This window comes from Onychostoma macrolepis, chromosome 18 (genome assembly GCF_012432095.1).
Source record: "Onychostoma macrolepis isolate SWU-2019 chromosome 18, ASM1243209v1, whole genome shotgun sequence".
Lineage (NCBI taxonomy): Eukaryota > Metazoa > Chordata > Actinopteri > Cypriniformes > Cyprinidae > Onychostoma > Onychostoma macrolepis.
In genome coordinates, this window is record NC_081172.1 from 26,860,074 (window position 1) to 26,874,160 (window position 14,087).

General features: G+C 35.7%; 1 protein-coding gene across 4 annotated transcripts in view; it reads right to left on the bottom strand.

Annotated features, from left to right (window-relative positions):
- Positions 1-14,087, bottom strand: part of LOC131524270 (rho GTPase-activating protein 42) — a 109,362-nt gene that overhangs the window by 36,352 nt on the left and 58,923 nt on the right. For all 4 annotated transcript variants that reach the window (XM_058751231.1, XM_058751233.1, XM_058751232.1 and 1 more), the window contains exon 4: positions 7,283-7,354. In XM_058751231.1, the coding sequence (XP_058607214.1) occupies positions 7,283-7,354 (72 nt within the window). The remainder of the gene's footprint in view (positions 1-7,282; positions 7,355-14,087) is intronic.

A 14,087-nucleotide genomic window follows, 5' to 3' on the forward strand; every position in this document is an offset into this window, starting at 1 on the left:
AAAGGCCTGACAGCAACACTTCAGATACAACAGGCATCTCTGTATTTCTGTCCAGCCAGATATCATTAACTGAGTTCCAAAGTTGCCTACCTAGACAACATTGTAAGGCATCATAGACCTGTTCCAAAAAGTAGACAGCATTGCATGTATCCTTTATGGATTATGCAATCCCAGAATATACTGTGATAAGCACCGTGAGTCTTGATTGTAACATTATTTTAGAATTGTTGAAGTCATGGTTTAAAATTGCAATTCAGGCAGAAGGGAAATACGTGAATCTGCCTACATTTCAGCTTCCAGGTGAAGTTAAGTTTCTTTTGCACACAAATATGATTACAAGGACATGATTATTGATTAATAATTTGTCTCATACATGGTATAATTTAATGAGAGGATGTTTTTATCCCCAAATTCAGAAGCATGTATCGCAAATTAATTACATGGTCATTGTATATTGTGAATATTCAATGCTAAACGATATGACACACAGTAAAATTGTTTAGAAAGAATCATTTAACAAAAAGAAAAAAGAAGAATTAGGGAATCAATAAATTATGAATAATTTATTGCCATTGTGTAATCTGCCAATTTGCAATCATGTACAGTAATCCATAAAAACGAACTGTAATCTGATTATAAGCATTTTAAAATGTATTATAATCTAATTACAAATACTACATTTTTAATTCGTATTACAAGTAAAAAGTTACTACCCAGCACTGGTTATGGCATCAATACGCTTTTACCATAGTGCATGATTTATAATTTAATACATTTTAATACCAATATCAATAAAAAGTGACTTTCATCAAAAAGGTTGATGTTTACTGAATTAAAAAAACACTTCAAACAAAAGGTGTTTAAAAATTGTGAAAAGTGTTGAAAATTAAATTCAGTAATGGTAAACTGAGTATATCCCTACATATAAATTTTAACCCAAAATCTTGTTTTAAAAAGTCCAGTACACTTTTTGATATTCATTTATTTTGAAAAGTTGGTTACTTTATTCTAAGGGTGTCCTTGTTACAGTGTAATTATACATTTAAGTACTGACTACTATTAATTAACTTACTATATGGTTAGGGTTAGGATTAGGGTTTGGCTTAGGGTTAACTTGCATGTAATTACAGTATGTGTAATTTATTGTTATTATAATAGTAAGTACATGTAAGATGTGTAAGAAGGACACCTTAAAATAAAGCGTTACCAAAGTTTTTCATCGAAAAGTATGGATAAAAACTGATCTACTGAACTGTAGATGGTAGACATCTAAAACCACACTGGTTGCTTAAATTCAAAATTTAATCAAATAAACCGTTACGAACGAAAGGACGTGCATCTACAGTATCAGTTTCTGAAGTCTGTGAACAAAGTACAGATGGTGTAATTCTTGCTCATGATTACCCAGTTGTTCACTGTTCACAATGTACTTCTTTCAGTAACTGCATGTTTGCACAATGTTCCGAGTTTCACGGTTACCTTGAATGTCATCAGATATGCGCTGGTCTAGGGAAGTGGGAGTGTGTCGAGAGTGACGGTGCGAGTTTTTGTGTAAGTGAGGTCTTGTCTGTGAATTTCTGAGTGGTATAAGGACATAAACAAAGCCTCAGCTCTGTCTTTGACCAGGGTTAGCTCGACCTGCCCGGCTGAAAATGCAAGGTCTCAGAGATACACACACAACTGAATACTGTACATCCACAATCTCAGTGAGCCACCTTTTTTCACTTTGTACCTTGTAAAATAGAATCCTAACTGAAAAGGAACCTCACAAATGAAACTGAAAACACACCTACATGCAGCTACACACAAAGTGCCACACTGATGCCCTGAAGGTATGAAATCTTGAAGTGTGACTACAACCTCAAAATTTTTTACTCTTGTTCTTCCAACCAAGGCATGTCATAAACATGATCGTACATGTCGACGCAAAACAAACACACACACATTTCCACATAATCAACACTTCTCGTCCTTCACTTCTTTCAAACTACTTTTACGTGCTGTGAATCAAAAGAAGCCTCCGTCGTAACATATCTAACTATATATAGGAACTTTTTAGAAGATGCATCTCATTTGTGGTCTTCTGTCTGCCTAACCACTTAGTCAATCTCATAACGGCATGTTTCATTAGCAAAGTCCCGGTCAGGGCAGATGTTCATTCACCCCCTGCCTTCTGCCACCTGCTCCAGCCACCGTCAGTCCAGAGGTGGCTTCACACGTGCCTCGTATCTCCAGCCGTCACTGTGACAGAAAACCATGGGCCCACATCCATCATTACTCCATATTTCTCTGTAGGTCATGATGATCTAACTGCTGTTGGGCAAACGGGGGCTTTTTAAAGTTTGTGAGGTAGTTTTTAAAGCACATTTTGTGTGAGATATTAAATTCTATCAAATACAAAAATGGAATTTTGCCATATCAAGCTAAATTAATACATTAGGAAGTAAACAGGGTTGACAGTTTTATGTATGGTGGCCGAGAGAGCTCAACGCACTGCAACTTCAGAAAACACATGCAAATAGAAAAAGCACCAGTAAATCAAGAAAACGTCTTCATCAGATTGACAGCAGGTGGTGCAAATGCTCACAACGCAAACAAATAAAGAAACGTGCTGCAAATGCTCACAACACAACCAAATAAAGAATTTTATTTGCAGTGTGTTTCTTTTAGTTGTGTTGTGAGCATTTGCAGCGCGTGTTGTCAAATTGATGAAGTTATTTTCTTAATTTGCAGGTGTTTTTTTTCTATTTGCAGTGCGTTTCTTTATTTGATTGTGTTGTGAGCATTTGCAGCGCGTGTTGTCAAATTGATGAAGTTATTTTCTTAATTTGCAGGTGTTTTTTTCTATTTGCAGCGTGTTGAGCTCTCTCGGCCACTGTATTTATGTTTTATCTATTTCATTTTACAAGTTTGGTGCTTGAAACTAAATGGTGCATTTTAGAATGAGAATTTAAATGTGTTGTTTTGAGGGTTAAAGGAAGGTAACAGGGTTGACAGTTTTATGTTTTACGTATTTGACTTTAATTGTTTTGTGCATGAGGTCATGAAACTAAAGGTTTCAGAATGAGAATTTAAATGTAATGTTTTGAGGGTTAAAGGAAGGTAACAGGGTTGACAGTTTTATGTTTTACATATTTGACTTTAATTGTTTTGTGCATGAGGTCATGAAACTAAAAGGTGCTTTTAGAATGAGAATTTAAAGGTGATGTTTTGAGGGTTAAAGGAAGGTAACGGTTGACAGTTTTATGTTTTACATATCTGACTTTAATTATTTAGTGCGTGAGGTCATGAAAGTTAAAGGTGTTTATTAGAGAATTTAAATGCGATGTACTACACAAACGTATGGTAACAGGGTTGACAAATAATCTGTGAACACAACTTCACATATTTTTCCCGGTGAAAAATATATAGCGAGAACAAGATGAGAGAGATCTAGTTGCACTTAGCTCTAATCTGCTAAAAATCTGCTTAATCTACAAGTCATGAAGATATTACAATATTATAAACATCAACAGGATTTTCTGTAAAGCTACTTTTAAACAATGCACACTGTGAAAAGGGTTATATGAATAATTTTGACTTTACTTAAATACTAGAATTAATTTCCATAATTTTGTTTAGTAATCAAAATGTCAAACGTTAATATTCACCTAATAAAGAAAGTAAACACAGTAAAAGGGCACGGACAAAAAAGTTGGCACTAGCTAGTCATTGTAAAAGATATGTATATGAGATACACAAATGTTTTGTAGAATGACCCAGCTGGTTTCTATGGCCAAATTGGCAAGTTACATTTTTTATTATCAATAAACTATGCAAACGTGTTTTCATGGCCAAGGTAAGAAATGCTTTCTGTAGTTTTTAGTTCAGTGAACTAGATAATACTGTTGGCACTAAATGTATCGACATATGTTAGGTTTGTGGTCCAGTTTGAGGGCACAGCTTTATTTATTTATACGTTATTGAGCTGATATGCTGATTTGATGACCTGTGGGGCCAGTTTTATGAGACGTGGCTCACAGGGAATTACACACGCCAGTCTTAATACCATTAGCTGAGATCATTAACTTCTGTTTGTGCCAGTGACATTTGCAGAGGAAGGGAAAAGTGAATAAGACAAATGTGAAAAACAAAACTAAATACCAATATTTTGAGTATTTGTTTTAAAACAGCAAAAACAATATACATTCATTGTAACTGAACATGGAGAAGGGCGAACAGTACAATTCTACAAAACCTGTCCTCATGTTCCTTTAAAGTTCCACAGCTTGTGATTCTGAGCTCTGACGACCCATACGTAATTGCTCTCCCATAGTAAAAACCTTGTGCCTGTGACGTGCTGAGGTGTTTGGCCAACAGGAAATAAATTGTTCAGGCTTTGGGCTTGAGCGGCCCTTTTATCGGCCACTGACCTCACTCCGTTAACCAGCTGGAGCTGCAGCGAGGCTGTAATTCCCTAATAAGGACGTCTATACCTCCCAACCACCCTCTGAACACTAAATTTGAGCAAGAAGGAGGTCTGGCAGCCGGCCGATCCTCCACATTCCCATAATCCTTTAGTAAGGCTCCTGACTCCACAGCTAGTGTTCAATCCATTCTCCACATTTAGAGTATGTTTATAGTCGAGGAGAAAGTATAAGCTATTAAAAGCAAGTGGTTGAAAAGGAGATAAAAGAGTGAAGAAAGAGACTTGGGTGATGACTGTGAAAAGTGCATTTTCTGCAGAGAGAGGTTGAGGTGAATGTTGTTTAGTTTACAAAAACAGAGTGAGATATACAACAGTGCAATAAAAAGACATATAAAAAAGCATGCATATAAGTATATATTCTGAAAACAGCTTTGTGTGTGTGTGTGTGAGAGAGGATTTTCTCATTAGCTCTCAAATCTCATTTGCACTACTGTATAATCAAAGCTGCAGCACCACAATCGGAAGGGTTTGACCTTAGTGATATTAATCCTGGCACAAAGTATTATTCGCATACATATGTAAAGCTTTGCCACAGGTGAAGATTTGCAGTGAACAACGTGAATTCATGAAAAATGAGCAGAAAAGATTTTGTTTCTAAAATCATTCCTTTCCATAATTATGCACAAACAACAATTTTATAATTTACACAGGATTTACACATTCTACTTATTTCATAAATTAAGCCCATTTTATGGAAGAGCATCAATATTCTACTAAATTTTTCATTTTGAAAAGAAAAGAAAATCATATGCAGAGGAAATAATGACAGAACTGATATTTTGGGGTAAACTACCCTTTAAATACCCTCTTTTGCAAGTTTTCTTTTTGTACTGAAAAGTAAGAGCGAGCTCCACAACACCACACCGGTTGATCTCAATTTATGAGAATCCATCTCTGCTTGCATTGTGTCCACCCATCCGCTCAAAAGCAGAGAGAATACTGGTCCTCTGGTCCTGCAAGTGAACCTACCACAAAGCACAAGCCACACGCACAAAGCCTTTTCATGCAAAATAAATCAAAAGTAGCTTTGAGGTAGGAATATAAATCAGAGGGCTTGGGTTATGAACAGATGAGTGAACCTAACACTCGCCCCAAGGAAGACACTCAGCGTGTGTGTTTGAGTGTATAGGTATATATTTATTTCGGACTGAGTGCAGTTGTACATGTGTGACTGAATATGTGTGTGTGATCTTTCAGACCCCAAGGGGCTCAAACTTCTGGACATTTTGATGTTGCTTATTTTAATGTATAATGCGTTTCTACCTTACAGCGATGCAGCCAAGTGTGTGTGTTTGGAGATGTGTTTGTGTTTAGACTGTGGACAAGTTTTGTTTGGACTATATTCCACCAAAATATGCCACGACGTTGTTTATGATTTAAAATATTCCTTATAAGGTGTTTTCTGTTAGCATGGTTTGAATGTATTACTATTAAATGCCTGAAGATGATAATATTTTATGAATGTTTAGCCGTTACAAGAGTTCCTTCATACCACTAACTAAAAAGTGCCAATTCAATTACCATGTTTGCCATGCTGTGTAGTATCTTTGAAGTATCTTTGTGTCTAGGTGCAAATCATAGCATTTCTTATATGATTTCATTATTTTACGCAGGTACTGTGGTACCACCACAGTACCTGCATTAAAACATACAATAAAAATGTTTGGTAACACTTTAGAATAGGGAACACTTATTCACTATTAACTATGACTTTTCCCTCAATAAATTCCTAATTGGCTGCTTATTAATAGTTAGTAAGGTAGTTGTTAAGTTTAATTATTGGGTAGGATTAGGGATCTATTAGTATGTGCTTAATAAATGGCTAATATTGTAGTAATATGCATGCTAATAAGCAACTAGTTAAGAGACCCTAAAATAAAGTGTTACCAAATGTTTTTAAGAACATGGTATATTTATGCTTTTCCACACAATATATCTCGCTTAATCACTATTTTAAAGCCACTGTATTTAATTGTTTGACTGAACTAAAGCATAAAATACCATAATATAAGTTCACAGATTTGTTTCGTCAACAAACAATGCTACAGTCAGTTATTTTGCTAGATGCAAAAATTGGAAGTGACCTGATGACCTACACAATACAGCACACTGAAAGCACCATTCATAATTTAAAACAAGAAAAGCTGTTCATAACACTTTTGAGAAGTATTTGAGATGGTATTACCATAGCTCTCAATATATGCACTACCATAGAAATTAGTAATTGCTAATTCAGTACCAGCAAAAAGTTTGTGGTAGTACTAAGCTCCTTCCTTTTGGTTGTATGAAGGCAGACTTGTAATAGCTGAACATTCATAAAATATTACTATCTTCAGGTACTTAATATATCATGCTAACAGTGAAAAGGAATCATTTAAATCATAAACACACAGTAGTAACAGTGTTTTGATGTACCGTATTCATATACTACGGTATTTACTTGGTATTCTAAGATACTTTAAATAATAAATGGCAGGGCAAACATGCACTTTTAGGTACTTTTTAGGTATTAAGGCACTCTTGTAATGGCTAAACATTCATAAAATATTAGTATCTTCAGGTATTTATTATATCCATCAAAACATGCTAACAGCAAAAACCTTCTAAGGAATAATTTAAATCATAAACAACCCAGTAGCAGATTTTAGCAGAATATATTCCAAACAAAATTTGTCATGTCTAAACACAAACACGTTTCCAAACACACACACACAAGCATAAATAAGTCAGTAGCATATTTTAGCCTCATTGGTACCTAGACCAAATACCAGAGTATTTTTTGGTTATTGTCTAAAGTGATATAGGATGACTTACCTTGGCTGCTCCGATCTGCTCTTTCCGGAATCTCTCCAAGGGTGTGATCAGAACATCATCAGCATTCTGTATCTGCAAACAGTCAAGCACAGATGCAAGGTATTTCATGAGAAAGCGCTCTTCATTAAACTACATTAACTTCTGTGAAGTTCACAGCTTGAATTAAAGTTAGAAGGCACATGTAACACTAATGCCAAAAGCTGAGAATTTGCTCACTATTATGAGCAAATCTGTGGTGCGAGTTTACATTTCTGCTTGTGAGAACACTCAAACCAACACTTCAGGAGAGCAGTAATGATTAGTGTGATAAAACTTCATTCATCAGTATTCATTTAACTAGAACTCCAGAGCACACTGCTGCAGTACACTCACGACTATTAAAATGAGGAAAATTAGCAATAATATGAACACTGTGAATTTGAGAAAAAGGCTTTTTGTTTTAAACAGGCCATGAAACACACCGGCAAGCTGAGAGAAATATGGCCCTCAACAAGCAGAGTAGGAGTTTTACATACACAGATACAGTAGGCATGCATTTAAAATATGAAATATGTCTCTATATCTCTATATCATGAGCTCTAAAAGCCCCTCACAGGACACTGACAGAGATAGCAGGAGACTCTGTTAGTTACAGCATCAGTCTGTGTGTGTGTTTGTTCGCCTGGCAGACGTATAATAATTACAGATAATGCTCAAAGTAACTTTTATAGAAGAATAAACATTTTCTAACAGAGTTTGCACAGAGGCATCTATTGTGCATGTGTCATAACCAGAATATTTGTGAAAGCCAGAAGTAGCATTAACTGTACAGAACCTTCAACTGCATGCATGTGTTTAAAGACTTTTCATGTTGTGCCCAAGAACAAGTGAGAGCAAGGTCCTAATTCTCTAAAGGTCAATGGTGCCTCTGCACATGGTTGATGAATTATGTCTATGATTGGCTTCCTGTAGTGCTTTCTGTTGCACAGCTGAATCAGCCTCCTTCTGAACATGCTGTTCATTCCTACAGGCATGTCATGGAGGAGGTGGAGAGTGCTGTCCATGATGTTGTCCAGCAGCTTAGACAACATTCTCCTCTCCTCTACAACCTCCAGATGCTTCCGTTCCTCTCCAGTGAAAAAGTCTGCTTTCTTGATGAGCTTGTTCATCTCCAGCATTACTCCCAGAGCCCCAGCTCACTACAGTGTAGAACAAGGTAGTCACGTCAACAGACTGAAAGAACATGTGCAGCTACATACACCTGAGAAAAACCTGAGATTTTGTGAAGAGCCTCAGTGTTGTTTGTCCAGTCTGCCGTCAATGTGAACCCAAAGGTCTCAAATCAGGGATATATTATATTATATTATATTGTTAGTTCCAGTCCTTGATTCTGATCGGTCATCCACTGTTTTTCATCAAATAAGCATTGCAAAAAGTAGCTCTAGAAAGAAATATTGTACTTGACTTAGCACAGAATATATTACACAAACTTACAGGCTACAATTGCCATGATTTTTGTTTCAGTTGCTGAAATTGAATTGGTATTTATAGACCATTTATTGCACCACAGAGGTGGCATGAATGCATTTACACTGCAATTTTAAATCGCATAAATAATGCAGTGAGATTAATGAGGTTTTAAATGGGTATTAAATGGGCATTCATCTAAAAATGATGCACAACAGTTTTGCTGTGGCTTTATAGATAATATTTTCATTGGCAAAAGTGAGCAAAAACATGTGTCTAAAATAAATTATTAACTTATTAATAAAACTGTTGTATGCAAAAATATCACAATTGCATTCATGCTATTCAGGACAAAAACAGCACTCGTTGCTCATGTGACATTGCTTAACTATTATAATATAAATATGAAACAAAAACCCATACAGGGGCATTTTTGCCCTGATATCTTGAATTTTAGGGACATATAACATCACTCTATAGGCTAAATCACACAGTGATTTCTTCATGCATCATAATATTAAAAATATAATATAATATAGCAATACAGAATGGATGAATAATATAATGTAATATAACATATGGTTGGAGGGGCGTGGTAAAGCATATTCTGCCCAAGCCAATGCCCAAGCTATCAAACTGACGTCATCAGAGAAGGAATGCCATTCCAGAGCGGTAGCAAATGTTCAGATTTTGATTAAAGATTATCAAGACAAACTAAATTTATTTTCAGTAAATAAACTTGTATGTGCATGGATTAATTGTTCACCAAAAAAATGTAAAAAAATATATATGTAAAAAAAAGAAACCAGAATATATAAGCTAAATCAAAGCAGCAAATATACCATGTATTTACAGTCTTTTTAATGCTTTTTTGCAGCGCATTGCAGCAGCCATTGAGATGAATAGGAATGCTAACGGATATTTGTCTCTTCAGGTATTATAATCCTCCTTGCCCAAAACAAGGAAACATTCCAGGTCAGGATGCACATCTGCGTATGTGGAGCAGACCTGCCGTGGCGGTGTGACATGACACTCGGTTTGATTAACAGAGTTATTCCGCACCATGAGGGTGTGTGATAAAGCTATAACACAGCACATAATACCTGCTCTAATTTTAGAGAGACCTTTCTCCTCCACCCTCTCTGGAGAGTGTCTCTCTCTACCCATAAATCAAAAAGAATTGTTTTCATTGTCTCTAAACCCCCCTGAAACACACGGTCACCCTCACCTTTGCCTGACAAAGGCACACAAACCTCATCTACATCCGAACGCTCTGTGATTAACTGCAAACCCCAACCCCATGCACGGCTTCTATCCGTTTCTCATTTCATTCCTTTGTTTTGTTTCAATTTAGGAAGCACTGCTTCATTGGTATTCAAAAACGGCCCCCCTGAGCCTTAAATGGAGAATTTTGAAAGCGTAACTTTATCAAAGGAATTACTGGTTAGATTAATATTCCGACACGAGAGAAGAACTGCAATGCGAGCATCATCCCTTCGGCTAGTGGAGACGATAAACGCTAAATGCGGCTAACTGGAAAGTAACTCAATAAATACTCCAATTTCCAGCTCATACCTTGATTATTATTTTATGACCAATGAATAAGGCATGTGTATTTGAAACTCTGAGCAATCCGTACGGCACAAACAGGTCCATGTGTGTGTGTGTGTGTGTGTGTGTTTGTGTCTTCTCTTAGATCTGAAAGGGATCTGATCTATATGATTTTAATGCATGAGTTGAATCGACACCTTGGCTGCACTTTATTAGCCGTTTGGAGTGGAACGTCCTCACGGCTGATTTCATACCGTCTTAACTTCCCTGGCTGTAGAGCAAAACATCCTGTGCTGCAGTGCTCAGACACTGTGACTAATCTGAATCTGAATGACTTGATATCAACAGTGAAGGTTTTCATTGCATTTTTTCCTCTGTAGTTGTGGAGGCAGTTCTCAGGACACTTGACCTTTGGAATTCATTTCGGGATGAGCTGCCATAATCATCCTTATCTGGAATGGCCTGTCTTGACGGGGCCTTTGAAGAGAGTCTCACCTGTAGGGATCACATGTCACCGGAGACATTCCAAGGACATCAAAAAAAAGGCTTATATCCAAAAAGCAATTGCTTTATCATGCGGTAAGTTTATGTAAAACATACATGCAAAAAGCTGAAGTGAACTGATTTTACATTTCACTCCTTGGAACTGTTTAACGCCCCAAGAGACGTCAAGCCCCGAGGCCTAAATACAACGCTAAAAGATCAGTACAAAGAAAAGTACAAATAAAAAATCTAAAGCACAAAGGAAAACAGTGTGTCTGTGAATAAATATAGATACTTTATGGCTTTATGTCATATTATTGTGAGCAGTATGGTTAAAATAAACATATGTTCCATAAAATACTTTTAGATATACATGCAAATGTGTGTGGAAAAAGTCAATTCCTACTTTCTTCTTGCATATAAACTCAAATATATATAAAAAGTGTTCTGAAAATAACCGAAAATGAAATGTATTCAATAATTAACACACACACAAAAAAAAAATCTACAATTATACATTTTAATGAAACACTAAAGAAATCATTCTATTTTTTAAACCACTGAAAAATATATGAAGTTGTTAGCAATCAAAACTTTTACTTAATCATATGATAACAGACTCATCAACTCTTTCAAGTTACTCATAAAAAACTTTTCATAAGAGATCAAAGCAAATGCCTGCAAGGAACAAAAGCACCTGGTTCATCCCGGGCATCGGAGAACAGTCGGCAGTGATCTATATACGACTCTAATTGGTGTCAGTGAGGTTGACTGCAAAAATTTGCTTTGAGCTGAACATGTCTGCTGAACTCATTTGGATGGCGTTCAACATATCTTGTAGCACACATGCCACAGATGAACCTAAAGAGAGAAGGAAATCCATTTCGGCTCTGCAGCGTTACCCATAAGGCATTTCACCAGCAAGGTACATCTGATTTCTATGATGAACTCGTATTGATTTTTCATGACAGCATTTTCTCAATTAAGACATCAATTAAGCTGTGCTTATGCTAAGAGTGCTCTCAGCGAGACACAAATCTCACCGACCCGTTGTGCCTCCTCAGGTGCCGATAACAGCCTAACCTGCTTCCTGAAAAAACCCTCACATCCTTCACACGCTCATTTAAGGTAATGCAAGATGCACTCACTCTTCTCATTGGTAGAGGTGTAAGGCGAAGAATGTCCTGTTTTGCCCAAAACAGGCAGATGTTAAAAGAGAGAGCTGTGGCAGGTCGCTTCCCTCTGGTCCAAGGGGAATAAAGCACTTTTCAACATTCCATTCAATTCCTGATGGAGATTTTACTTATTCTAGGAAATTTGGCAGACTGTGTTAAACTGTGTAAAACTGTTTAACTAAAAATGTTTGGAATAATTATGATTTTTTTCATGTTCTAAGAAGTTTCTTGTGTTCACCAAGGGTGCATTCATTTAATCAAAAATACAGTAAAAACAGTAATATCGTGAAATAGTATTACAGTTTAAAAAGCTGTTTTTTTTATTTGAATGTTTTAAAATGGAAAAGCTGAATTTTCAGCATCATTACTCCAGTCTTACACAACCCTTCAGAAATCATTGTAATATGCTGATTTGCTGCTCAAGAAACCTTTCTTAATATTATAAATGTTAAAACATTTTTTGCCACTTCATATTTTTGTGGAAACTGTTGATACACAACCATGCACATGTTTTGAAATGCTTGATTGCTTATTATGCAGGGACACATTAAATTGATCAAAAGTGGCACTAAAGATAGCTATAATGTTACTATATATATATATATATATATATATATATATATATATATATATATAGAGAGAGAGAGAGAGAGAGAGAGAGAGAGAGAGAGAGAATTGTTTTTTCAGCATTGTCATACAAGAACCATCATTCAAAATTGAGTACTAATAATAATTAAGAATTAATTCTGAATATTATAATTATTTCTGATGCAACGTATGACTAATGGCTGCTGAAAAATTCAGCTTTGCATCACAAGAATAAATTACATTTTAAAATATATTAACAGTTCTTTTAAACTGTAGAAATATTTCACAATATTACTGTTTTAACTGTATTTTTAATCAAATAAATGCAGCCTTGCGGAGCATGAGACAAAAAATTGGAAAGACTTTATGCATAAAGCTGTGTTCTCTCTGTTTATTTTATTTAGCTGTGAGAGGCATGTGGTGTCTTTTCTTCAAAGACACGTTTGTCTTAGTTACAGTAAACTCAAATAAACCTCACTGCTGTCTGGTTCTAGCTGTGGGGCAGTGATTTCGTCTCGAGTCCTGGAGTCGCAGTAGAGTACAGTCCATGTGTGTCTGACCATAAATGCTCTCTTGAGTCCCATTAACAAACTCTGTAAACCTTGGAAACAATCATTTCTTTTCTGTCTCTCTACCCTCCCTGTTGTCACGCTCGATGTGACATTCCATAAGACTGGCCTCAGCGCACTGCGTGCCCACACAACGCACAACACAATCACAGCGAGGATAAACAAAGCACTAGGAGATTGGACAACTCACCACATCTAGCCTAAACCAGGTCATGGTTTGCATGAACTTCGAATTAGCACTTTACTGGAATTTTAGTGGCCCATCTTATTATTATTTTTTTCAATTTTCTTCCTATTGCAATTAAGCATATTTTCCATTCCAAATTCTCATTACTGCTCTAAAATTTAAAATTAAATAAATATGATTTAAACTGTAAATTAGGAGAGACAATTTTTTCAGCCACAAACAAGCAAGAGCTAGATACTTAACATATACTCATTAAAATTCTCTCTCTGCATTTCATGTAGTTAAGAATATTTGAATGAATAAATAAATTGATACATTTATAGATAGAAAATAAACTATATAAGGTAGCTTTTGGTGCCTTTAAAATAAAACATCTATTTATTTTATCTGTAAGTTACTGGTTAAAAGTAACTGAAGTCAGGGGCAATTGTAAATTGTAACCCTAAAATACAACATTTTATACACACACACACACACACACACACTACTGTTCAAAATGTTAGAATCTTTAAGATTTTAAAAAAATATTAAAAAAGAAAATTGTCATAATATTTCAGAGTATGCTTTACTGTATTTATAAAATAAATGCAGCCTTGGTAAGAATAAGATACTTGCTGCAGATTCTAAAGTTGAGATTCACTTAATGCACTTCTGATGAAGGTTATAAAATAACAGGTTACACTTTATTTCGATAGTCCACTTTAGACATTCTACTAACTATAAGCAACTTTGTAACTACATGTCAACTAATTCTCATTAATTTGCAACTATATGTCTACTAACTCTCAGTAGGGTAGGTTTAGGGT